Source organism: Haemaphysalis longicornis, unplaced genomic scaffold (assembly GCF_048455015.1).
Source record: "Haemaphysalis longicornis isolate Haplotype H1 unplaced genomic scaffold, Haemaphysalis longicornis Haplotype H1 scaffold_5, whole genome shotgun sequence".
NCBI classification, from domain to species: Eukaryota; Metazoa; Arthropoda; class Arachnida; order Ixodida; family Ixodidae; genus Haemaphysalis; species Haemaphysalis longicornis.
Window position 1 is genome coordinate 40,152,552 of NW_027526385.1, and position 26,515 is coordinate 40,179,066.

Consider the following 26,515-nt stretch of genomic DNA (forward strand, 5'->3'; position numbering starts at 1 on the left):
GGGTTACCCGACGCCAACCGCAAAATACGGCAAAACCTCGCTACAAAAGACACTCAAGAGACCTGGGAAACATGTCTCTTGTAACCAAAAATTTTATATACTGCGTGGAGTCGAACATAACCACTTCGTTATAAATCAGTATCAAAGCGTATTCAAACAGGTCGACAAGAAAATTCTTGCTGTGGCTTAAGAAAGTCATTCCTAGTAGTTTTAGGGATTGCAGATTGTATTAGCTTCCTTTCCCAACTTTGTCAGGGTGTCTAGCGACCGGGAAAACCGGGAAAAATCAGGGAACTTTGAGCCACCGGGAAAAGTCACGAAATCGTCAGGGAATTTTTCAATCAAGTAGTATCAGTCAGGGAAAACCACTTCTGGGCCTGCCCACACAGTTTTAGAATAGGGGAAGCCAGGGTTGGAGGCCCTCAAGAAAAGTTACCGAACGCAACTCGTTCGCGCGCGACGAAAGCGTGAACCGCATGAAACGTTTTCTGGTTTTTCTGCAAACGAAAACGCGCCGCGCACGCTGACGCCGCCGCGGAAACCACCCGCACGGTGAGTGCCGAGCGGCAGGCGCAGGCAACATGGTGGCGGTACCGGCCGCGGAGTAGTGCTTTAGCTCCAACGACCGCTTCTAAACGCTCTCTAAAATGCTACTCAAGGCACAAACGCACTTGCTTGTGCAGGAAAGGAGCCACCGCAGGCACGAAATTGTCGACGTGGCCGTGAAAATACCGCGCACGAAGCGCGTGCAGAAACTCGCCGTGCGGTTCCCGCAGCTGGGTTTCTCTCCCACTTGGGGAGAAGGACGACGTGGGTGGTGCCCAAATCGCACGCACAGCGCGCTTTTTTTTTTCAGCGAATCTTAAAAGGCAACGCTTTTTGGGAGCTAATCTTGAAAGAACTTTCTTATGACATCAGGAGCAAGAATTACATGCAATTTTAAAAGGCAGCGCTTTTTGGGAACTAATCTTGAAAGAACTTTCTTGTAACATCAGGAGCTAGAATTGCATAATCAAAAAGGAACATGGCATGGTTTAGTGTGAACCGCATGGGGCGTTTTCTGCTCGCGAAAACGCGCCGCGCACGTCACAGGCGTGCTGACGCTGCCGCGGAACCACCCGCACGCTGCGCGCGGTGCTGCCGGCGGAGGCGGCTTCGACCGCAAAGTGGTGACGGGAGCTCGAGCAACGGCTTCTAAGCGCTCTCTAAAATGCCGCACAAGGCACGCACGAAGTTGGTTGTGAGGTAAAGAAGCTTATAATGTGGGCGAAAACGGTACTATAAAACATCATGCGCGCTGCTAGTGAAAGCGCCCATGCAATATCTGCCGGGGTGGTAAGCCTAAACATCTCTGGCGGAGCCAGCCGGCTGCCTCGAGAGCTTCGAAACTGCCCCCATAATGCGCGCGGCTCCCCATTGGCGCAAGTCGTCAGGCTCCTCCCACTGCCGCGGGCGACGCGTTCTGAGCGAGACAGAAGCTGCTGCGCGCGCGAATCGTCGACGCGGGCGTCAAAAAATCGCACGCGCAACGCCGACACGGCCAAATCGCGTGCAAAAACGCACCATGCCGTTCACGTGACATGTCGAGCCAGGACAATCACGAAAAAAAGCAAATGGTGCTTGCTGAAGCGCAACTTGAAGCTTCTATCCTGCAAGATGAAATAAACTTTCTGAAGACGTAGCTGAACGCAAGCAAACCTCAAAATGAACAAACTGAAGTTAATCCAAGTGCACTTTGAGAATTAGGGCACTTGCAACAAATGTGTTTTTCCCGATGATAGAATGTGTTTTCTCTACGCTTTTTATGTGCTTCACGGACCATTTCCACAGAATGGCGCCTGTTGTATATATGTCAGGGAATTTCGTCTAAAATGGTCAGGGAAAACATGGAAAAGTCAGGGAAATCGAATTAGGCAATTTGCTAGACACCCTGTTTGTAGGTAAAGCACTTTTGTTGGCAAACTGCCAACACTTTCTGTCCTACAATACCCTCGATCGTCATGATCCTCCTCCTCTGGTTCATCCTCTGGGGCACCATTTACTTGCACAAGGATCACATGATCTGTAGGCTCCTCAAACACACAAGGTCCACATCTGCAGACACAAACTCCTCAAAAGTTTCTGGAACCTCTGCGGCCTCTTGTGTGCAGATCCAAGCTTCATCTTCAGGGCAGTTTCTCACAAGGTGTTTCACTTAAGGTCCCCCTTTCATCGTGTCTCCTCTAAGTAGTGAAGAATTTACTCTAGGGACCTAAAAAAAGTTGCCCTTAGTAACGGAGTGTCTCTTGTAACCATGTCTCCTGTAGGCAGTGTTGCTAACATGGCTAACATAAGAAAACCAACTGAGCCATTTTGATATGTCTCTTATAACCAAGTGTCTCTTATAACGAGGTTATACCGTACCTTTTTTGGCGCCATGTGGTGCATGTGAGTGCAATTTCTCAAGTCCAGCTCGAACTTCGAAATGCGCCAAGTAGCAGTGGGGATACATCGAGCGCGCTCAAAAAATCAATCCCGCTTCGTTTCAGTGTGGATTGAAAGTGCTCGTGTGGCCAGGTATATAAGGCAGACTGCAGTGACCTTTAATCTTGGTTCAGAGCCACAAGTTCATACTGTGGTTTTCACTCTTTTCGCATGCACGAACGTGAAGAGCCTGAGGTCAAGAGCAGCCAAGCGGAGGACTGCAGTTCGGAAAAGGAGAACAAAGTGCCAGTCCTCAATGGGGCAGGTGAGTTTTCTTTTTTTCGTTTTTCCTTTTGTCAACTTTTCTGAGTTGAAATCCGGTCCCGAGCAGTGTGTAAGTAGATACCTGTGTCAGGTCAGACGTAAAGGGACGTAGCCAGTTGTCTCCTCATACAGGTTTCACGCGGGCCCTTAAAGCCTTTGCAGACCCTTGAATTGTAAAAGCTTGTTTTCACGGCCTTGGAAGTACGGGACTTCTTACAAACCCCTGAAAATGCTTGAATTTTCTTTTTCAAAAAACATAAAAGCAGTGGAAGGCTATGCAAAGTCTGAGAGAATTTTTAATTTTTTTATTTGGTTGATCTTATAAAGCATGTATTTTCTATGCACTCAAAGTGCTTTATTATGAGAAATTATCGAGGCATAAAATCTCGTAGCAATCGTTTCTATGAAGGTACTTGTCTGAAGGCAAGTTCTCTTGTTGAAACTGGAGATGTTGAAACCAGTAGCGTTCGCATTTTTTGACGATTTCTCATAATTTCACGTCTTCATCTTCCCCTGACCGTTTGCCTTATTTAAATTTCTGGCAATGTGGTGTTTGAAAATGCACCCACGGAGCCATGAAAGTTGTACTTGAAAACCCTCGAATTTTTTGTCATAATTTCAACGAATCGACCAATTCATTTGACATCAGTTTTACCCCCCCTGTGAATCCATTTGGTCAAAAAAAGTGGCTTTCCACTTCATTTCGCAAAGAATGCTTGTTGTATTTTGAGCTTTTTGTACCTGCAATTCAAGAAAGGGTGTGGGATTTCGAAGGTGTTCTCGTTACACAACTTCGCAAAGCCCGATTTTTATGATACCTTATTGGGAACTGCGTGATGAGAGCTTGATAACTTCTGCTGCATTACTACGTGTTGAGTCGGAGTTCTTCGGTAGGGCAGTCGTTTTGGCACCATGTGGTGGCGTCCGGTGTGCTTGACGGTTGTGTGCGAAGTGTTTCTATGGGGGCCAGTCTCTAGCATGGGCCTTCTCATAGGTCTGAGGTGTTTGCTCAGTTATCGTAATGTGTTGGTCAGTTAGTTCTTTACGGCCCAGAAGACACGCTCAATAGTGGCGAAGGGCCCCCCCAAAAAAACATTGCATTGCCCAATATTCGAACAATGTGTGGGTCTACGACGTTATTCTCTGCTCCCATCATTGGTATAGTGCATGAGGAAACATTGCTGGCTTTCATATAAAAAGCATCGCGACAAACAAAAAACCTATTTGTCGCTCTTTTGCCCTCTCTAGCCTCAGTTTCGAACTAGCATGCCTGACTTTGTCTTCTACTTCACATGCGAGACCTCTTGCTTGCGAGCAGGCTGGAACTTCAGTTGAGGATACTTGAGCGGCAAAAAAAAATTTTGAGAATGAAGCTTTTTGAGAGGGGAAACTTGTCGAAAAACGGAGAAGGAGATGCCCGTGTTTCGAGATTTCGGCACCTGTTACAAGATCAGCCCGGGTGGTCGAAATTAATCTGGAGCCCTCCGCTATTATGCACCTCGTAGCCCAGGTCTAGCTTCAGCACTTTATAATCCCCCACAATTTGAAAGGGAAACTTGTGCAAGCATGTTAGAGGCTGATGATTTCGGAGAGATGTAGAACTGTGTCTCAAGGACCAAAAAGTTGCCAAAAAAATCAATTTTCTGTATTAATTTTATTTGCAGTCTACAGGTCCCAAAGAATGTACCTGCAAAATATCATAGCTGTATCATAAGTATTCACAAAGCTGTCTCCCTTCGAAGTCGCCTAAATGACCATTTTTGCCTACGTTTCCAAACTTCGTGTCCAGTTTTCACAGAACCAATTTTTTTCCACAAGGTCAGCTGTCGGGCGCATCATCTTGGGATGTGCTACTTCGATTTGTATCGTTTTTGCTGCATTTGAAAGCTTATGAGCTGAACAATGCAATAAAACCACAAAAGTATAGAATTTGTTTTTACTGGCACAAGATTTTATGTAGTTAGTTTTGATGACCTGACATTTATGAAGTTTGCAGCATTTGCAGAAACAATGCTACAATCGCTCAAATTGCACTCCTTGGTCTTTTTAGAGCACGAAGGGATGAAAGCTATTGTGTTTCATAGGTAGATCATGAAAAAAAATTGCCCGAAATGGAGCGGCATAACATGTTGCACAACTCTACACTTATGCCCCATAGTCAAAAACTGACTGCACATTTGTGTACAGGATGTTAAAATGCGCTCAATGTGTAAATCTCAAGCACATAGGGTAAAAAATAACAAAAATGTCCTCGAGACCAGTGTCCCCCCCTTAATAGAAGACCCTCTACTCCACTGCTGGTTACCACCGCGGTGGCTCAGTGGCTAGGCGTTGCACTGCTGAGCATGAGGTTCCGATTCCCGGCCGCGGCGGCCGCTTTTCTGATGGAGGCGAAAAGCAAAAACGCCCGTGTGTACGAGATTTCGGCACACGTTAAAGATCCCCAGGTGGTCAAAATTAATCCGGAGCCCTCCACTACGGCGCACCTCATCGCCTGCGTTGCTTCGGCACGTTAAACCCCACAATCGATCAATAAACCACTGCTGGTTCTAATGGGCCTTTTGCATTTCCGTCCCTCACTTTTCCGGTCTTTGGGAGCGTGCAGGGAACGCTGGGACAGTGTCGAGCATGAAGGACGACTCGGACGCCGCCGACACAGACAGCGACTCCAAACCCCCCAAGCGACTTGGCTCGGCTGCTGGCTACGCCAGCTTCTCCGACCTCAAGCGGGCCCTGAACATGTTAGACTCGGAGCCCGGCACGCCCAAGCGGTTCAAGTTTGACGGAGAAGGTGATTGCAATGCTCGTACATCACATCATCTTCCGAGTTGGGTGCGGTTACGTGAAAGTTCCACTTTTGCTATTTTGTGTTAATGGTGCACACTTTGGTTTGAGTAATAATAATTTGAGGAGGGCAGGGAGGGGGCAGATTTCAAGCTTCGGGTGTAATTATATCACTTCACCAATATTAAAGCAGTTGGCCTCTTTCCTCTTTTGTTTGCTGGTCCTGGGCAGTTCTGGGGCAGTTCCTGGGCAGCCGAAAACTGCTCCGGCTGTAGCAGTCCTACGGGAAAATTAAATACGGCGCGGCGCTTCTTTGTAGCAGTTCTGAACACTCCAAAATGACAAGTACAAAGAGACCTTTTACCGACAAAAAAAAAAAAAAAAAATACAATGCTACTTTTGAGCAGTTCTGGCCAGTGCAGTATTTTGATTAAAAGGGACCTAGTATTTTCTGTGGTGGAAGTAGGGTTTCAGCACTGAAGGACACACCTGTTTGTTCAGAAAGCACGACTGTTTTTCTCTGGGCAGCGTGCCTGTGCTCTAAAGTGCCATGAAGAGGGAATACAAATATCCCGATTTGAAAGAGCTAGTTTCTGGGTAACTCACTCAGCTCCATTCAAGATGTGAAAGAAGGTTTTTAAATCTAAAAAGTGCACCGCTTCGTTGAGAAACTTTCTGATTTTGCAATGCAGTGACCCATTATGGGCAGGAGGGACAAAAAAAAGCCTAGTTATCGTGTGTTGGCATTATGAAGCCCCAATAAAGTCGCTCGGTCAAGTTTTTTGGCGGCTTCTGCCAATCGCTCAGGTAAGATTTCTCGGCATCGTAGAGGTGTCGCCAAAAAGTGGCTGCCGAGTCAGCGCTGCTTTGTCCATCTTCTTGATGTCTCGATTATTCGCTCGGAAGTTTGCAATAAAAAAATGGACATCGTTTTTAGAGGGACTAACCACCATTTTTAGCGAATTGAACTTGTATTTCGTCATGTTAATCTGGCCTGACCTCGTTTTCCCTGTCTCTCCCCCCTCCACAGATGACTGCGACGTGAAGCCGGATGTGGCATCGGTGGGCGGTGGGGGGGATGCCACCGACGCCGCTGCGGCCGCCGCAGAGTCCGTGGTGGTCGGGGACGGCCCTCCCCCTGTGGGCATGTCGCTGGGCTCGAACCTGGTGGTGTTGAGCCGGCGGCAGCTGGAGCAGTACGTGACCAAGCGGGTGCGGGCGTGCCTGTCGGCCCAGGCCACGGCACTGCTGCAGCCCATGGAGAAGAAGTGTGACACGCTGCACCGGGCCCTGGAGCGCTGGCGCCGCCGCTCCTTCCAGCTCCAGAAGCAGTTCAACGACTTTGTCTGCGAGCAGGAGCGCTGCGCCAACGCCCGCAAGGCACGGGTGAGTGGTGGGCGCTGGCTGTCGCTCTCTCTTTACAGGCCCATCTCTCTCCCTCTCTCTGTCTGTCTCGCTTTCTCTCTCTCTCTCTCTCTCTGCTGGTGTCTGTCTTTTCCTATTTATCTACCTCTCCCTCCCTCCATCTGTCCCACCGTCTTCCCCTCCCCACTCTCTATCTTCGTCTATCTTTCTCTGTCATCGTTGATGCCTTGATCCAAGGGAAGACGTGTCCGTACACTTGTGAGTGTTATAAAGGGTCATCGTGGTGTGCCATCCTGCAGAGGAAGATGAGGATTGGAAGAGGTGGTGGATGTTTATCGCACTCCTCAGTGATGCGGGGAAAGAAGAGGGAAAGTTGGATCCCCTCCGTCATGAGAGCTAGCGATGGATGAGTTGGTGGGGAAGTTGAATGGATCGGAAAGGCTGATGATGATGATGACGACAAGCAGTAGGATGATACTGCTCCTTGATAGTGACACTGGTAGTCCACTCACTCCTCATGTTAGCAAGGAGTGGGCAAAAAAACCGGTGTTGAAGAGTTTTTTTTTTTTTAAGCCCCTGGTGTGCCATTGGCTTAAAGGAGCCATGAAGAGAAAATACAACTTCATATAATTTGAAAGAACTAGGATTCAGTATCTCACTCAGCTCCATTACAGCCCCAAGATGTTTTTTAACGACAAAAAAGCAAGAAGTATTTAAAAACATTCAAATTTTGCGCCACAGTGACGTGTTATGAGCGAGAATGACGTCATACGGGCCAACAATAAAACATAATTTTCAGTGCGTTAACTGCACGTTAGCATTCAATTGCTGCGGTCAAATGGAACTAGAGGCCCCATTACAGACGCCCAGTCATGTATCGTCGCGACAGGTCAGTTAGGCGGCCGCCAATTGCACAAACAAGGTTACGTGACGTCATAGAAAAGTTGCGGGAAATTGGCTGGGGGGTCGCGACTGCTTCACACGTTTTCTTTAATATCTCCGTTATTTTTTCGAAGATTGCGATGATATTGGTATCGTTTTTATCGGGACTAAGCAGTCTTTCTAATACGCCCAACTTGTATTTTCTCTTCATGGCTCCTTTAAGTAAATAAATCATCGGCATGGGGGACAACAGGTGGGCCATCTGCTTAAACCGAAAACTGTGTTAGCAGGACCGGTGTCATCCTGTCAAAGGACCAGTGCATTTCTTCTCCCTAGACCGGTTGGTTGACCGAAAAGCCCTGATAAGCTGCCTGGACGCACGGCTCATGCGTGAAACCTGGCTTCTATCGTGTCAAAACGGTTGCTTGAAAATCATGAAAAAGTAACTCCTCCAGATAAGACAATGCACGCATCGATCACAGAGGAGTACAGTGGCTTACCTTTCTGTCATAAACCACGTATCAGTTTACATTTAGTGGATCGTTTGTTGATGCGTTTGCTTGTCGCAGGCAGTCGTTCTTCGTTTGTGATTTCGTTCATTGAACGTTTGACGATCAGTTGGACGCAATTTCAGCGAAGGCTTTGGACGCACTTTTAGATTTCATGTTTTTTTTTTTTTTTTTTCAACTTTCTTTTGGAAGGGATATGGTAAATATTTATTCCGTGCACTGTCAACCATTTTGTGTGCCATTTGTCGGCCATTTCGTGGTCCTCGGAACACCGGATTCCCGGACCTTCTGAATCAACTAATGCTTTTGCATTGACGGTTTCATGGAGCCGGATTCTCGGACCTACTGAATCGACTAATGCTTTTGCATTGAAGGTTTCATGAAACCGAGACGATCAACAGCAGAGTAACAATAATAAAAACACAAACCTTCCGGTTAGTGCACGATAGCCTTAGTTGTATATGTGTTGTAAAACCCTCGAACAGTGTGGCTAACCGCAGTGCTTACACGTGCACGACTCTCGTTGTTCCCCAGCGGTCGGTCGGAGTGTGCGTGCGGATGCCCCCCATGAAGCAGCCAGCACCGCCCACTCCGACAGTGGCCGCCAGGGCGACGATGGCCACCACCCCGTCGGGGATGTCGGTCGCAACCGTGGCGCGCAGCAGTCCCTCTGCCGTGGCGGTCTCCACCATGGCGACTTCGCCGGTACGTGTGCCGCAGTCCCAGGCGCAGCAGCTGAGGGTGACTGGCACCAATGCCACCATGCTAGCAGCGGTAAGTGCCGGTTCTTCTTTCGTGCTTGGTGTTCATTTTGGACAGTCTCTGTGGCATTGCTGCATGTTCCAATCAGAGTTGCTTCGTATACACCCGTTGCGAGATCTATCGAAATCTGATGATGACGTTGCCTTGTGAAGTAACTCGGGGGGGGGGGATGAATTGCAAAGCATGATTACCACACTGGACAAGCAGAGTAGAACCGTGGGCTTTGAAAATTGATATGCAGAAATCGAAAGTAATCCTAAATAACCTCATGAGATAGGGGGCGAGGCAGCCGAAGTGGTAAGCGAATATATATGCTTAGGCCAAGTTGTGACCCTGGATCCCAACCATGAGGCAGAGATAATCAGCAGGCATTCTCAAATAATGAATGGCAGCCTACCTTAAGAAGAAAGTGTATGACAGCTGCATGTTACTGGTACTCACCTACGGGGCAGAGACTTGGAGGCTCACTAAGTGTGTTCAACTTAAATTGAGAACGACTCAGCGAGCAATGGAACGGAAGATGATGGGTGTAAAAACGTTTAATAAGGAAAAGGAGAGAGCGGAGTGGGTCAGGGAACAAATGCGTGGGAAGGACATATTAGTAGAAACTAAGAAGAGGAAATGGACGTGGGCAGGGCATGTAATGCGAAGGCAAGATTGGTCTTTAAGGGTAACAGAGTCAGGGTTCGCACAGGTCCTTGAAATCCTTGAAAACCCTTGAATTCAGAAATGTCATTTTCAAGGCCTTGAAAGTCCTGGAATTTTTCAACAGTCCTTGAAAACCCTTGATTTTCTTGGTGGTAATCAGTGTCGATTTTTTTTAGAGGAATTTAAAATCTTTCTCCCCCTATTTTAAGTTTTAAGCAATGTAAAAAGTTTGTAGCAAGCGTTTCAATTTATTGCAACAAAGTGACAATACAATTAGCGGATTTTTTAAAAGCATGAGGCAACATTGGGAGCAAGAACGTGTCAATCCAATCCACGTCTTCATTCAATCCAATGCAATCCGCCTTTTCGTCGCCATCTTGCGTGTGCGCGCACATTGCTTACAGCGCCTCATTTGCTTCTTCTGTGCTTGTTTTTACGCGGCAAATGGTGGTCGTAGTGGCAGTTGAAGTTCATCATGCCCGGGAAGTGCACCTTTCAGCAGTCGTGGCTGAGCAAGGACCCGTATAAGGACTGGGTTTCGCCAGACCCAGCGAGCGCAAATCGCGCCAAATGCCGACTGTGCGGAAGAACGTTTGACATTTCGTCAATGGGCGAATCCGCGCTAAAAAGCCACCAGCAAAGTGCGAAGCACAATGCGAACGTGAAGACAGTAGGTGGTGCCTCCTTGCAGAGTTACGTGGTGCCATGCGCGAGTGCCCGACCCGTCACCGCTGTCCCAACACAGCCATCGAATTTGAACTCAGCAGTCAAAGTGCACGAATTGGTGACAGATGCGGAGATTTTGTGGACTTTAAAGGTGGTGACGTCTCACTACTCTTACAGTTCATCAGCGCACACAAATGATCTCTTCAAAAAAATGTTCCCGGACAGTGAGATCGCAAAGGCCTTCGCTTGTGGGGAAAAAAAGTGCGCTTACGTAGCGTGCCATGGTCTTGGGCCTTATTTTTCTTCGTCTTTGCAACAGGAGATAGAGAAAGCCGACTGTTACGTCGTCCTGTTTGATGAGTCTGCTAACGATTTTTTACATCAAAAGCAAATGGATGTTCACATCCGATACTGGGACTCATCTCAAAGAGTCACGACAAGGTACTTCACATCCGTTTTTATGGGCCACGCAACGGCAGATGACATTCAAGAAAAGCTGTTGAACTCACTGGAGCAGTTGCCGCTGTCGAAGGTCCTGCAAATTTCCATGGACGGACCTAATGTGAACTTGAAGTTTTTCAGAGGTCTGCAGGAGTATCTTCAACAAAACTATCAGGTGCAGTGTGTAGATTTGGGCACTTGTGGACTGCACATTGTACACAATGCCTTCAGGGCAGGGTTGACTGCCAGCCACTGGGGCTTGGACACACTACTGTCAAGCCTGAGTGCACTGTTCGAGGACTCTCCAGCAAGACGTGAAGACTTCACAGCAGTGACTGGCCAGACAACATTTCCCCTAAAGTATGTTGCCCATCGCTGGGTGGAAAATGTCCCCGTGATGGAGCGAGCCCTGTTTTTGTGGTCTGATGTGAAAAAATACATTGAGTCTGCAAGAAGAAAGGAAGTGAATCTGCCAAAGTGTGCCTCGTTCCAGAACTTGTGCAACTTCTCCACTGACCCACTGGTTCCAGCAATGCTTCATTTTGCTCTTGGGGTTGCAAAGATTGCAACGCCTTTCCTGACAGAATATCAAGCAGACAAGCCTCTTGTGTTCCTTCTGGCAAAGGACCTTGAGACTGTTGCCAAAGTGCTTCTCACAAAGTTTGTAAAGTTTTCAGTTCTGTCTGCGTCAACAGCAGTCACAAGCCTGTTGAAAATTAACATTGAAGACCCAAGCAACCACCGTGCACTTGAAAAGGTGGATATCGGCCACACAGCCGAACAAATCCTCAAGGACTCAAAGGTCAGCGCCAAAGATTCATTTGCATTTAAGATGCAGTGCAAGACATTCTTAGTGAACATGACCAAGAAAATCCTTGAGAAGAGCCCTCTGAAGTATACCTTTGTGAGAGGCTTATCCTCGTTGGACCCCCGGCAGATGTGCACCAAACCAGAGCAGTGCCTAGCAGGTATGAAGAAAGTTCTGGATGCCCTTATTGTTGCAAGAAGGTTGCATAGTCACCAACGAGACTCAGTACTTGCCGAGTATGCTGGGATGCTGCAAGAAGAAAAGCATAAGCTGAGACTGTTCGATAAGAGCGCAGACAGGCTGGACGAATTTTTCGCAGAACTTCTGAAGTTCAATTCGTCCTACACCGAGCTATGGAAAGTGGTGCACCTCCTTCTTACCCTTAGCCATGGTCAGGCCACCGTAGAGAGGGGGTTTAGTGTAAACCGTCAAGTCTCTGTCGAGAACTTGAAGGATGCCTCCTACATCGCGCAGAGGATCATATGTGATGCCGTCTACAAGGTAGGCGGTATCCTGCAAGTTCCCATTACCAAAGAGTTGAGGATTTCAGTGTCAGCAGCTAGGCACCGCTATCAAGCGTATCTTGAATCTCAGAAGAAGGAGCAGCTTGAAGGAGCAAGACAGTCGAAAAGGCGCATTGTCGAGGAGGAGATTGAAAACTTGAGGAAGAAGAAGGCGAAGCTTGTGTCAACGGTAGCTGATCTAATTTCTTCAGCAGATACCTTTGCTGAGAAAGCGGAAGAGACAGGGGATATTACCCTCATTGTCAAATCAAACAGCCTCAGGAAAACGGCTAAAACGAAGAAGGAAGAGCTCCTAAGCCTCAGCCAAGAAATAACCGAGAAGATGAAAGAGCTTTCATGAATCATGAACACCTACTGAAGTGTTGTGCAATAAGTTCCTAAATATGATACAGTCAATATGTTCTACGTGTTGTGCAATAAGTTTTGCAGTCTTGAGAAGTTCTTTCTGTATAAGTATTTACAAATAAACCGTTATGTTGGGTCCTTGAAAATGTGTTTTCTGGTCCTTGAAAGTCCTTGAAAACCCTTGAATTTTGGCCTTTGTTGCCTGTACGAACCCTGAGAGTGGATCCCTAGAGAAGGCAAGCGTGGCAGGGGGCGGCAGAAAGTTAGGTGGGCAGATGAGATCAAGAAGTTTGCGGGGATAAATTTGTCGCAGTTAGCACAGGACCGGGATAATTGGAGATCAAAGGCCCTACAGTGGGTGTAGATAGGCCGACGACGACGATGATCAAAAGCCAGCTTGCGGTCGGTCCTCCCTGCACTGGGGGCAAACGCAAGGAAATTTTACAAGCGTGTCATCTCTTGGCCGAAAATTGAAGTAGTGAGTGCTCAAGTGCTTGTGGCTGCTGGCATAAGTCGCTAAAGAAAACCCGTAAAAGCATAAGTAGACAGTAGCTAAGTCAATGTTTGCTAATTTGAAAAGCAAGCTTTATTTTGTGAGGTTGTGTTGCTCTGTAAATGCTTAGCAAAGACCAGTTTTTGTCCCCTGAGTGCCGCAATACACTTTTCCTCAGTTTCAACAAAGCAGGGGTGGTGTCATATGACCTGGATTCTGAAGTGGAGTTTCGCAAGTGGTGTGCATTGGGGAACTCTGGTTCTGACTAGTGTATTCTGCGTAGTTTCATACTAATATATACTAGAGGGAAATCCGTTACTCCAAAAGCAGGCCGTTGAGGGTGCCACCCTAGCAGCTAGCAAATTTCCTCTCCGGGTTTTTGATACGTATCAAGCTTCGTAGAGCCTAGAGAAAATTCTGACCAGGTGATTACACAGGCGGTGTTAAAAAATGCAAGCTTCCTTTCCGAGGGAGGAAAGTTTTGACGAATGGGGTGCAACATTCGGCAACGGTGGTGCGAAATTTGTTGCTGAAGTGTGCGTGGAATCGGTCAGAACTCGAGCGACGCGATGCGCACAGTTGTGTGGCCCAAGATCTTGGGGTCCTCATTGTCGAGATTGAGTTGCGGAACCCTCGTAGCCGATGCCAGAAACAAGGCTCGTCATATTTGGTGATCGACTGTGCTATTCTTATATAAGCATGGAGTTGAATCCTTGTTAAGAATGCAACTACAGTGGAATCTCGATGGTACGATTCCGGGTGATACGAATTTTGGGATGAGACGGATTTCTGAGACGTCCTGGCAAAACTGCATTGTTTGCAATGGGAAAAATTTCGGCTGTTGCGAACGGACATGCACGGCCCGGCGGAGGCTGGATGGCTGTGTTCGCATAGTGTGGTACCAGATGGGCATTTCTGTTTCAGAATTGAGCTTCTATGTGCGTCTGCTTGTTCTTGAGCAGATGATGGTGAGTTACTGACAGAAAAGAAAATACAGCGGTATGAAGGCAGTGGTGTCACAGCTGTACTGGCGGGTTTTTTCGGGAGCGGAAGGGAGCGTCTCCTTGATCTCTGCGTCTCCTCCTGTCCCTCCTTCCGTTTTCCTCCCATGACACTCGCCTGCGCTTGACAACACTGCTCCTGCAGCAACTGGGATTGAAACCGAATCAGCACATGAAGCTGCTGAGCGTTCCGACGCCTGGCGGAGGCACCACGACTGCAGTCATGCGGATGCCACCGCAGGTAATGGCGCTGAGTGGCCGCAGGCGGCAATTCCTCCTCCTCCTCCTCCTCCTCCTCCTCCTCCTCCTCCTCCTCAATTTCTTATCCCAGAACAGTTCCGTGTAGTGAGCTGCACGACCTCTGAATAGGTGTTCTGGAGGCAGAAGCTGAAGGAGGTTTGGTTGCGAACCGAAAACGAAAAGGGGTTCGAGCAGACAAAAATAGCACTCAAGTCGTCTGCTGTAGCTTCTCCCTTTCGTGGTCTCGTTCCTTCCTAAACTGTTCTTTCTTTTTTTTTTTTTTTTTTTTTGTCAGTTTAAGGTGGGAGCAGTGTGAGAAGTTAGGCAGTGGGGCGTGCGTGCTTCGATGCGCACTGCGCAGAACTGTTTGGACAAAAGCACGTCTGATCGGGGCTGTCTTGCTGGTGTGGGTTGCGTTGGATTGGCACGTTATGTGCAGGGCAGTCCCCCTTCTTCAAGGCTTGCTGGCTTTCTTTTTGGTGGCATGCGTGTTCTTGATCTCGGTTCATGCAACTTGCTGATGCTCTCGTTTTGCCCTCTAATCGTCTCGCTGGGAAGCCTTTTTCCTGCTTGTCCAATTCACTGCCTCGCTATCACTTCCTGCATCTACCTCGATGGCTTTGCTGTGAAGTTGCTTTTTTTTTTTTTCTTTTGGTTCTTGTGGGATTTGATTTGGCACTCTCCATTTTTTCCCTTCTCATTATCCCGGTTTAGACAGTTGACTTGGTTTGTTCTGTGGCCTGGTTTTTCCATGCTCTTACCTGTTTTCGTGCCTCCTACTTTGGTGCTTGGTTTCGGTCTTTTGCTTTGCGGTTGTGGTCTTTCCTTTTAAAAATCTCTGGTTCTGTTTTGATTGCCTGTTTGCTTGCTGAATTGCATCGTCTACTTTTTTTTTTTTTCTTACAATGTGGGTGGCCAGAAACGGACTTGCTCTCTGGTTTGTATACAAGAGACAGGCGTATCGTTTTTTGCTGTAAAGAGTGTCATTTGCAAACTGAACAGTACAAGAGTTGGCACTTAGCCGGTTGGTACATAAGTTGGAATGAAAGCAACAGTGCATTGGACGACGCAGAGAAAGAAGACACTAACTCTTGCACTTGTTCGCAAGCGCAAGTGTTTGTCTACTCTTTTCGTTGTCCACTCTGATGCGCTGTTGAATGGTATAAGCTACGTGAGAGCTTCAAGCTGTTGTTGCTTTTATAAAGGTTTCGATAAACCCCGCCCTTTGAATTTCCTCGCGTGCGACTGACTTGGTCGTTCTGTGGTGTCAGGCTTAGAAAGTTTAAACCGCGACTGGTACAAATAAGCTTCCTTAAATGCTGAATTTTGAGAATTGGCAATATGCTGCCCAGCGTCCTCACAAATTCCAGTGCCAGTTGTTGCACTTTAGACTTCAATCCAGGCACCTAGTGCCATCTATGTTTCAAACTTGAAACCGCAAGTACAGTTGCTTACACCACTTCGGAGATGACTGTCATCGTGCGCTAGAGCTTCAGTTTTTGGGACATTGATTTCGACACAAAGGCAGAAGTTACCTAAGGGAGATTCTAGCGCGAGTTAGTTGGAGTTGTTGCACTTTAGACTTCAATCCAGGCACCTAGTGCCATCTATGTTTGAAACTTGAAACCACAAGTACAGTTGCGTACACCACTTCGGAGATGACTGTCATCGTGCGCTAGAGCTTCAGTTTTTGGGACATTGATTTCGACACAAAGGCAGAAGTTACCTAAGGGAGATTCTAGCGCGAGTTAGTTGGTTAATGGTCTCGAACTAAATCCAACGTTGTGAACAAGCAGGGCGAAGGACTAGAAAGCATGAAAGACTCAGACGGCCGCTGTGTCTGCATCCACGGGTGTCTGGTGTGGTGTTTTCCAGCTCTTTGCATTTGTCGATTGATTTCGAAGTAAGTAAGGTTTTGCAAGAAGAAGAAGAAAAAAAATTATTCGAAGTAGCACCACGTATGCAGCGAACTCAATGCAACAGTTTTGCGTTCAGTGTGAAAGTTGTATTTGCTGCTCGCTCGATGGGTGCTCAACTTTGTCAATCGGCTGTAAAACTTTTGTGGTACCCGTGTTCTACACAAGCCAGCTCGCCGCAAGACATTCCACAACATTTGCAAGACGTCTTGTGTGTACTTCAGTCACCAAAGCTGTCACCGGCAACCTTGTGCAAGCAAATTGGGCAAGTTAGGTGGAGTGGTAAAATAAGTCGGCCTTTTAATGTTGTCACCTGGCCGCACGGTTGCCAGATGACATCTAGCATTATGCCAGTGAACAATGTACAGGTCGAAAAAAAAAAAAAAAAACTTTCTGGACTTTTTTTTTTTTTTTTTTTTTTTTGAGAAAAATCTCGACCTATATTTTGACTCAACACGGTGGCTGCTTTGGAAGTGAGTCAGGCTGACGTTGGTGCGATGTTTGGTTCTGGTTACAACTCTTGAAAGACTTAATGTAAGGAATAACCCTGAGTTCAGCGCATATGAGAGTTTCTAGTTGACATAAGCATGAATGCATGTGTGTGTGTGTGTACAGTTGCAGAGTGCACCGACCCCTCCGAGCCCAAACAGCAATGTGCCCGTGCCGATGCAGCTGATTGCCAACACGGCCAATGCGGCGGCCCAGTCGCCTCAACTGGTACGTTGCTGCGACGCACTTGTGACTCTATAAGTTTGTTGTGGTGGTGCTGTTTGGTTGGAATGGGGAAGTATGGCAGTTGTTAAACTTTAACGCAGCCCGGTCATCTTATTCCCAAGTTATTTGACGACTGTCAGAAGCTGCTTTGGGACGTTGTAGCTCGTTTCACAGATTGATCTATTCATAAGGTACCCACATCGCCACGAGGGCGTTTTTGTAGAGGGGCGTGCAACATTTACGAAACAGAGGAGACAAATACATTCATACACTTTTTCAAAAGCAATAATTCATGTTAATTTTAAAAAAATGAACCCCACATTGGTCATAAACGGGAGAAAAAGAGATCGTTGTTTTGTATGCTAACCAATTCCTCTGAACAAATTCCAGTCACGTGATGGTCTTGGGGGAAAAAAAGAATTTGCAAAAATGTTTGTCCTGTATAACAAAACCAAGTATAACACTCTGTGGCTTTGATCGGTGTGCCAGATGTTAAACGTGTGGGAAACCGGCCAAATTACTGTCTGCTTAACCATTTGATCATTGATTTTATCTTGGTGTCTTCGATATTAAGTTGCGTTATTGCTGGTTCTACAGTGAGAGGTGACTAAAGGCATTTGAGTACTGTAATTTTTCCCGCAGAGTACATTTTAGTGCCAAGGAAGGCACTGTTTGTATGCGCTATATGTGCGCAGAAAAGCACTCCGAAGTTTTGAAAACAAAAGAAAATATTTTTAATATAACTTCCACTTATAGCCATACTTACAAGGTGAGTCTTAACGAAAACAGGTGAGTTTTAACTAACCTTTGCTGAGCAAAGTTGTGTCTGTAATACAGGTATCCACAGTAAGTTGTGCGCAGCGCAGAACAGAAACGAAAAAAGCGTCTCTCGGAAAGAGCTCTGTGCAACGGTAAAGCCAGTTCCCGTGAGCTTCAGAAGGTGGAAGCACATTGGAAGAACATTTGCACAGTTTTGGGGGGATGGCAGTACAGTAAAACCTCCTTGCAAGAGACACTCAAAGAACCTGGGAAACTTGTCTCTTGCCCACCCATTCCTAACCAACTTGCTTGGAAAATGGTGATTTCTCTCTCTCGTATGTGAAGTTGCTAGCATGGTGATGATTGGAAAACCGACCAAGCTGCTCTCATTGAAATGTCTCTTACAACTGTCTGTTGTAAGAGTGTACGTCAATTTGTATTGCCCTGATGGCGGAAAAATTCCAAGACATGGTTGTGGCGGTAATAATATTGAAGTGACAACTCGGGAATTGTCTCCGCACTGCGATATTGTTACAGTTGCAAGCTGATTGCCACAATGAAGGAGCGGTTGTGTTGTGCATCGTTGACCAGCACTTCCATCATATTTAGTCTTGCCATTCAGGGCTGGTACTTTGTTGTTCTTCATCGGAGAATATAACGACATTTTCGTATACGCGGACATCACGCCCTCGCATCGTTGGCCCAATCCTAATGGATATTAACCAAGAATAAGTTTTAATTTCAATTTTATTTATTTTATCATACAAGCTGCAATACAGTCGTGCAAGTCATCAACCATACAAACCATATACAGTCGAGCCCACTTATAACGGCCGCAATTATTGGCGGTGAGATCTTTGAGTGGCACCCCCTGGCTCTGACGTCGGCTTAGGGATTCACGCCGCTGTCGTCTGCTACACTCCGCTTGTGAGGGGCAACAGTGCCTGGGCTAGAAATCACCCGCTTCGTTGCTGTAGTGCGTTAAAAGGCGTATTCTAGCGACTCAGTTATTTTGCCAACTTCTGACGCATCTGAATAATTTGAAGCTGTATCCCCCACAAGTTTGCAACATACGAAGATATAGAGAACAACTTTCTTCAGAGTATCGGTCAGAAGATCGTGTGTAACTCGTCCTTTCTTGCTTATTCGCGAGGATCAGCGATCAGAGCTTCTCGATAAGTATTCAAAATGCGTAGGCTTCCCTGCAGTATTTTTGAGATGCTCCTATGAAGACTCAATAGTCTAATACTACGTACCAAGCAGCGGCCTCTACGCGCTCATCGCACAGCAGGAAATAAAGCGGCTTTCTTGTGTTTCTTTCGTTGTTGTCTTGTATCGGATTAATGTTTCTTGCTTTTTTTTTTCTGTCCAAGGCATTAATTTTTCTGCTCCGTCACCAACTTCTTATTAGGAGGTTTCGGGATGTTTGGGAGCCTCACAAAGGTCGTGTAGATATTTCCTTCATTTTGTGTGGCATACATTCCCTTCACAAATTGGCTTTCATTACGGCTGCGTGCAAGAAGGTGCATATCCGAAGCGTGCTTTGTTTATTCACATGCAAATAAAATGAGACGGCTTGTGCTACGCCACCGCGATCGCGCCCACAGTACTCGAAGGCGGCTTTTGTGCTCCGAATTTATATCGTAATTATATCGTTATCATAACGAACTGACTCTCAACTCGAACAATGATGACATGATTACAGTGTTGAAGGCATGATATACTCGCTAACTAAAGTAATAAATAGTATACCTGCAAATATGATAAGACTCGAAACCGAAGAAGAATTCCAAGTAGCTCTTTATTGCTTTTCAACCCTTCCAGGCGCGAAGAACAAATCCTATTCTACTCGGGATGGCGTTCTATGATTTGAAGAAAATTACTTTTACTCTCTTGTCCTGGACTGAGGACCCGGCCCACTAACCAGATCGATTTAATTGTTAAACAAAGTTTTCCCCTCCTCCCTTACTCCTCCTCCTCCTCTTGAGTGCAGTTTTCCTATAACCCATATCCGAATATCTGGAAGATATGGCTGTGCAAAATGTTCCAAAATATCCCTCCAGGTCTTAACAAACATATATGTGTTACTATAAATTTAACGAAGACGTGACTCGTTTTGCTCAATAAACCTCCATACTGGTTAGATGCCTGGTATAGAATCAGCACGCGCGTATATACACACTGGAACTCAACCTACAGTTTTTGCAGTCTATAGTGCATGTCGGCAAACTTTCATGCCTTGACAATGTAAAGTGATGTGACAAAACGCATCCGAGCATTCGGCAAGGTTGCAAAAACTGTTTTACCTTACATATGATTACCGGGAATCGTGATGCCTTCTGCCAAAGCCGACAGCCCTGAAGGCCTAGAATTTGTTTTGGTCTTGTATTCTCTCTGTTGTCGGTTACTAGCAGCTGGCTCGAAAGATTGCTTAATACAGAAGCTGACGCCTAGCTCCGACTCTTCGCGCTCCGCACAGGACCGGCATCGCAAGGAATGGGGTGGCGCCGGCAATGTTTCTCCCGTAGCGGTATCCAAAACTATACTTTAATTGACACCATGAGCTAGTGTATGCGATTTTAAGCCTATTATTATGATAAAAACCCACACGCCAATTCTGGTGCAGACAAGCATCAGACGTTGACCGAGCGCAATGAAACAGCAGGGAGAGCAATCCTGAGTGAAGCAGACGACAAATGCGAGAATCCCTAAGCTGACGTCACGGAGGCGCGCTTCGCAGCGCCGCCTGTGTTCGCGCTCACCGCCAATAGCGAACGCTTGGTTACAATGAATGAACGCGGCGTGACCGTCGCAGCATGCATTGAGGCAATGACATTGTGTTTCAGATACACTGAACTGGTGCGAGGGTGCAACTTCAGTACAGCGAACAATCTGCCATCGCCAAAACGAGCCTGGCGTTTGCAGTCGCTACTTTATCGGCTTTCCGTGAATGCAAAGTGTCAAACCAGCTGCGTGAGAATCGCCCTTTTCTAACAGAACTGGTTGCAGCCAGCAAAAGAAAACCAGAGGGAAAGAAAATGTAAACAAAGAAGGACGTCGTCGTTGTGAGTTCTGCAGGCAGATGGAGGGAGCATGTGGAGGTGAGATGAGGGAGAAGACGACGAACTTGCTGAAAGTTGACGTTGGCACTGTGCCAACACCTGTCTGCGGGCAGACAAATTAGCGGAATGGATTTTCCAAAGCTGCAAAACTAGCTACGCATGAATTTTGGCAGTCTCCGTTTCTGCTCGTTCGCTCTCTCCTCTCCAGTTCGGCTGAGAGAAAGGTGGAAAAAGTCAGGAAGCAACCTGAAACGTGTACCATGAAGCCAAAACGCGTCGAGTGCCACTGAGGTGTCGTGGGTTTTTCTCTTTGTACATTGTGAGCAATCTTATGCAGGGAGCAAAAAAACTGCGACCCGTCCAAGTAAACAATCTACAATTTTTAAAGAAAGAGAAAAGATCTTGAGCTCCAAGATCAATGCCAACCCGTCGACCGGAAGGCGCAACGGCCCCAATGACAATTCATAGGATATTTATGGTTAATGTTATGAGGTATTTTTCTGCTTGTCTAACTTTTTTGGGGGCCGGGAGTTTTATTGCGGCGAGTGAGTAGCAAAGTTTGCTTCATGGCTGCAGCCAGCGTCCTGTTATCGCCGCACGCCGTCCAGGCGATGTCTGCGGCCGCGTCGGTGCACCCGCTGTACAGTGTTTTCGCGCGCAGGAAACGCTTATCACACTTATAACGAACAAATTCAGCCTGACGATCGACTTTTTTTGTAAATGGGCTCGACTGTAACCATACAAGCTGCAATACAATCATGCAAGTTTGACTCTTACATGCACATAGGTGTCCTCTTCTATACTTGTGGCTTTGATGAGGTCTCCGTCGTGCTGTGTGTCCAGGCGAAGCCGATTAACCTTCCTGTTTCTGCGGTGTCTACGCCCTCGCCCGTGGGCACGCCCATTCGAACGGTCACCATGGTGTCCTCAGCGGCAGGCAACAGCGCCACCTCGCCTTCTGCGGTGAAGTTCATTGACCTCACACAGGAAGAGGAGGCCGGTCACAAGGTCATTTCGGGTCAGTGCGGACGAGGTCATTTCGGGTCACATACTGGTTGACCCTTGGCGAATCCTAGTGTAGCTTGTCGTGCTTGTTGCAATGGCCTTCTTCACCCAAGCTTTTTTTTTTTTGTTTGTTTGTTTCGGTAATCTTTAGGCTAATCAGAAGGTGTAGTTATGTCCTTGTTTTTACAGTCAGTTCTGCAATTGAAATACTTTTGTTGCGTAGTGATTGCTTTTGTACAGGTGCAAACTGTGCCTGCGATCGCTGTTGAGGTACAAATTGCGAATTTTCTTTTTACCGGAGAGGTAGAAATTTGATTTTTAAAGGGACAGACAACCGATTTTTGCCGGGTATATGTTCTCTATCCCAAATAAAAGGGCATCCCTTAAAGGACATAAACGAGAAACAGTTTTACTAGACCCTACGGCCTTAGAACTTTCTAAATCGAAATTTTTAGATCCACGAAGCCATATGTGTCCTCCCAAAAATAATGCTGGCAACCATGGCGTACAGTAGCGCGGCAACATACTTTTGTCTGTGTGCGAAATGAAAAGCAATATTTAGAAACTTGCCCTCAGCTAAAAAAAGCGTGCATTGCAGGCTTTCTGATTCCTCTGTGTTTTTTTTTTTAATTCACTAGTCTATTTTGCACAAAAGTGCCATCTGTTGGGATGGACGATAGGTAGAATCTGGCTTCACGTTGTGTAGATCGGCAGTTCGGTTCTCCCCGGGCGCGTCCTTTTTTAAGCTGCTGCTGGCGTATTTGGAAACTATAATCGAATATTTTGGCAGAACAAACGCCCCTGACTTGGGCGGAATAGTCAAAGCTCCTTCACTGAGTCTGTTTACTGAACACTGCCATAGATTCTGAGCATGGAGACTCAGTTAGCCACACTGAGAGTAGCCCAGCGGCAGCGGGCGGCGTGTCTTAAAAATTCTCAAAATATTGTTTAAAAATACCTTTACAATTTAACCTTGTACAAATACTTGTGTTAAAAGGTTTTCAATAAGTGAATAAATGTTAAAGCAGTTTCAGTAGCTGCTAGGTTTGCAGGTCGCGTGACCGGGACACATATCGTAGTGTCAGGTTTCTACACTACGAACCGCCACCCTTCCTATTTCAGAAAGTTTGGTGCCAAACTAAAATTATTTTCACCAATTTGTTTATAAATTGCTTGTGGTTACCAGGCTATATAAAACGCTGGCTTTCATTTGAGCTAGAGAACATATAAGCGGCAAAAATCGGTGGTCCGTCCCCTTAACATTCATATTGATACTATCTGTGCTCTTTAACGTCTGTGTGACAAGTGTGAGATTTGGCGCGATCAGAATGGAGTGGGAGCCGGGTATAAAATTTGCTCGTAGTTAAGTCTTTTGCTGGTTGGCCCTTGTTCGGGATCAATGTGCTTTGCTTCTCATCTCCCTCCAGTTTCTATGGCTGGCGGCGGCATCCAGAAGATATCCGTTCCATCTTCAGGCATTCCAGTGTTGAGCGCCGCACCGACATCACTTGTTCAGGTATTTGTTCAGCAAATGTGACGTGGACATTTAAAAATCCTGTCGCAAAGAGGCTCGTGTCCTTGAAAGCTCTGTTGGCGAGTTCTGATGTCTGATTGCCTTATTGGGTGCAAATGTAGAATGCATTGGCCAGGTGTTGAGTTCGTTTGGTTTACTCCCTTTTCTTTTTTTTGGGGGAGAACCGTTCACTCGCCAGTTTGACGATGTCAGTCTTTATAAAATTTAACTGACTGTGAACATGTTTAAGGGGGGACGCGGCTTTCAACTTCGGAAAAATGACCAAAACATCGTTTTTTTGAAACCCGCATATTCGGCTTCTATGTTTCCTATTCTGTGCGTCTGCAAAGTTTTTACGCTGAAAAGCGTCGCAAAGTGGCATAAAAAAATACTTTTGTCAGGCGCGGTGACAAACTATCAGCGCAAAAGGGCGAAAAAACGGCAATTTTCGGAGCGCTCTATCTCCGCAACGGTGCCACCGGGCGCGGCCATTTTGATATGGTTAGATCGGCCGAGCGATCGTTTTTCCGGTTCCGCTCGTCTCTTTTATCTTCGTTCATTCACAAACGCACAAACGGCAGAAAAGAAACGACGCACAAACGAAGCTAGAAATAGATGCTGAAGCGCTATTGGTCCTCCGGTCGGGGCGCAGAACGACGACCCTCCTGATTGGATGTCGCGGGCGCAACGCAAGATGGCGGCCGCCTGAGCTGCGTAGCGAGCGGATTGAGTTCATTTTCGCCGCTTCGCTCGGCCGAGTTTCTGTTCAATCTGTGGTATTCAAAACGGACGTTATCGCGATGGGAATGCCAGAGATAACGAGCCAGATTACGGGAAGTTGTGTGGCTCGAAAGGCGGAGGTCATCGAACGCTTCGTGGTGCGCGTGACTCTACCGTCGCCAGACCCCGGAGGGTGACGCGGTGTGCGCGCTTGCGATAGCGGTTCGTGAAGTGAACTTTTAGTCGGATTTGCGATGTTTACACGCTTAGTTATTGCTGTGTTTTGACTGTGGGCTCGCTAGCCTTGAGAAAGAAACGGTCGACGCGTCAAACGCTGCGGCGCGCACGGCATAGCCGACGCGCATTGGAGCATCACATGACTGGGCAACCGGTTACGATTGAACGCCAGTAGTTGTAATTAATGCCTGCGACGTTAGTTTTAATCTTAAAAGCGACCTGACCAGCCATATCAGGTATAATCAAAGCTCGATATGTCGCGGTAAGCGTGCGCTGCGATGCGCGCGAGCCATATTGCCTTTCTTGCGCAATGTTTCCCGTGCACTTGTAATTTTCATGCAAACAGGTTTGAGTTAGTAATATAGGAATAAAAATATGCTCTCTGCGTTAAAAATGTACGTTACTGTGGCAGCATTTAACAGTGACTTTTTTAGGGAAATTATTGATACCATTGCTCAGGGCATACTGGCTGTGCTGCGAGAAATATTGGATGCCTTGAATGTCAAAAGTAGTAAAAAAAATATGCTCTTGCATTGAAGTTGGGAGTTATGCAGAATACTCTACCAAGCTTCAAAGTAGCTCATTTTCAACCTTGTGGTATGCAAACTTTTGGCAATGAACACCTGCACTATGAGTACTAAGTTGGTGTGCCAGGCAAGATAAAACATGAAAAAAAAGCCAAAAATGTTCAAATTTAAGTTAAAAAATGCTTAACTTGTTGCCATGGTGACAACACTGCAAAAGGAGGTTGTCCAGTGCGATACAGCCAACCAACTAACCTACTTTGCATTGAAAGCCCATTGAAACCCATCTCCCCTCCGTTTGGTTTGCAAAGGGGGGTATGTACTCTTCACGGAGGAGCTGAAAATGATGTTTTCTGGAAAGAGAAAGGCTGAAAAGGCACTCCAATTTCAAGGCAAGGCCTTCCAGAAGCCCCATGTTCAAAAGGACATGAAAGGCTTCAACCGTGACGACTTTTGATATGTGAAACCTATGTTGCAACTTCGGAAGCCGTTTTCTCAAAACAGTTTTTTTTGCCACCTGTGTCGCTTGTACCAGGGATTTCTTCGTGACTGCTGGGTCTATTTTGATTCCGTTTCTTGCATTACATTCCTTGATGAACTGTTCAGGTCGTGACACTTTTAGTTTTCCAGATTTGTTCTTTGTGATTTTTTTATTCAAATAATCGTTCACAGTTGACATGCCTGTTGCACATTAACCTCTAAAAAAATGAAAACTAAAAAACATTGTGTTGTAAAAAAAAATTCTAAAACTGTCACGACCTCGTCCATTCATTTGGGAATGCAAAGCACTTCGAACAAGTTTTCTATCGTGTTTTATAAGCCGCTCAAGCTCGGTACAAGCGGAACAGAAAGAAAATTTCATACATAAAAAAGTTATCAAAATATTAACTTCAAATTTTTATGGTGTTATCACAGAAGCATTTCCAGTTGCTGTGCCAATTTTCATCAAAATCCACAAAGAAATAAAAAAGTTGATTTTGAAAGCCACGTCCCCCCTTAAAGTGTATAACCGGGGGCGTAAGGATAACTAAAAATCGATACTTGCCGCGAGATAGGTGTAAATGGAAGTTGAGAAGTTCAAGATGACGTTCAACCACATCACAAATTAGGAACGTCGTCATAGTGGCTGAACTTTTTGTGTAGATGAAGGCTTTCGACTTTTGGCAGTAGTAAAAGCACACGATGCAGCTGAAAATGAGAATTTGGTAGTTTCACTTTGCTGTGCCTTTAGCAACTCTGGTGCTGATGTGCTTCTTCCGTTTGATAGCTGTCTGGCTCACTGTGGTTGTCGGAAAATGCATTGCATGTTGTCACGACGTTATGTTTCCTTATAAATTAGTTTTCTTGTTGTGTAAGCATAGTGAAATGTTGTAAATGAATATGTTACTGATGAAGTGTCCAAAGGAGTGGCTGGTCCTTCCCCCCGCCTCCCCATTTGTCCTATTCCCACTTTAGGTATTCGTGAGGAAATGTACAGTTTTTGTCAATTTTCTAGGCCGAGCCCGGAATGCACAGGCGGCAAAAATTTCATTGTACAAGTTTGCGTCCTGAGCCAGGCTGAAACGTTGTATGCTGGAAAGCTAGAGAAAATACCTTTCTGTCTTACTGCCATAAAAGTTTTTGTCGCATTGAAAGGTAAAACTTATTCTTCGAGTTCTTTGTGGTCCAGTAGTAGGCTTAGGTATGGCCTAGAAAATTTTTACAAAGGGTGTACATTCACGATTATATCTTGCCTGGAACCTGTGTAATTCCTTTTGTATGAAGGATGAGGGGGTGGTTGGTGTTTGCGGGGAAAAGCACTTTTTTCCTCCACCACTGTCTGGCTGATGATGATGATATTGATACAGCTACTGTAAGGGGGGGAGGAGGA

General features: G+C 46.3%; 2 protein-coding genes across 7 annotated transcripts in view; both read left to right on the forward strand.

The window, feature by feature from the left end:
* The window catches only part of LOC144138088 (uncharacterized), a 67,500-nt gene that overhangs the window by 18,237 nt on the left and 22,748 nt on the right, over positions 1-26,515 (forward strand). For 5 of the 6 annotated variants that reach the window (XM_077670178.1, XM_077670175.1, XM_077670174.1 and 2 more), the window contains exons 4-11: positions 2,651-2,728; positions 5,333-5,518; positions 6,542-6,897; positions 8,802-9,041; positions 14,101-14,196; positions 16,727-16,828; positions 21,490-21,664; positions 23,079-23,167. In XM_077670178.1, the coding sequence (XP_077526304.1) occupies positions 2,651-2,728; positions 5,333-5,518; positions 6,542-6,897; positions 8,802-9,041; positions 14,101-14,196; positions 16,727-16,828; positions 21,490-21,664; positions 23,079-23,167 (1,322 nt within the window). The remainder of the gene's footprint in view (positions 1-2,650; positions 2,729-5,332; positions 5,519-6,541; positions 6,898-8,801; positions 9,042-14,100; positions 14,197-16,726; positions 16,829-21,489; positions 21,665-23,078; positions 23,168-26,515) is intronic. The other variant, XM_077670180.1, reaches the window with a different exon arrangement.
* LOC144138087 (uncharacterized) lies at positions 9,713-12,607 on the forward strand. Its single transcript, XM_077670173.1, has one exon. The coding sequence runs from the start codon at positions 10,153-10,155 to the stop codon at positions 12,454-12,456; it is 2,304 nt and encodes a 767-aa protein (XP_077526299.1). The 5' UTR covers positions 9,713-10,152; the 3' UTR covers positions 12,457-12,607.

Excerpts from the sequence above, each read along its gene's own strand:
- LOC144138087 (XM_077670173.1), top strand. The coding sequence starts at position 10,153 with ATGCCCGGGAAGTGCACCTTTCAGCAGTCGTGGCTGAGCAAGGACCCG.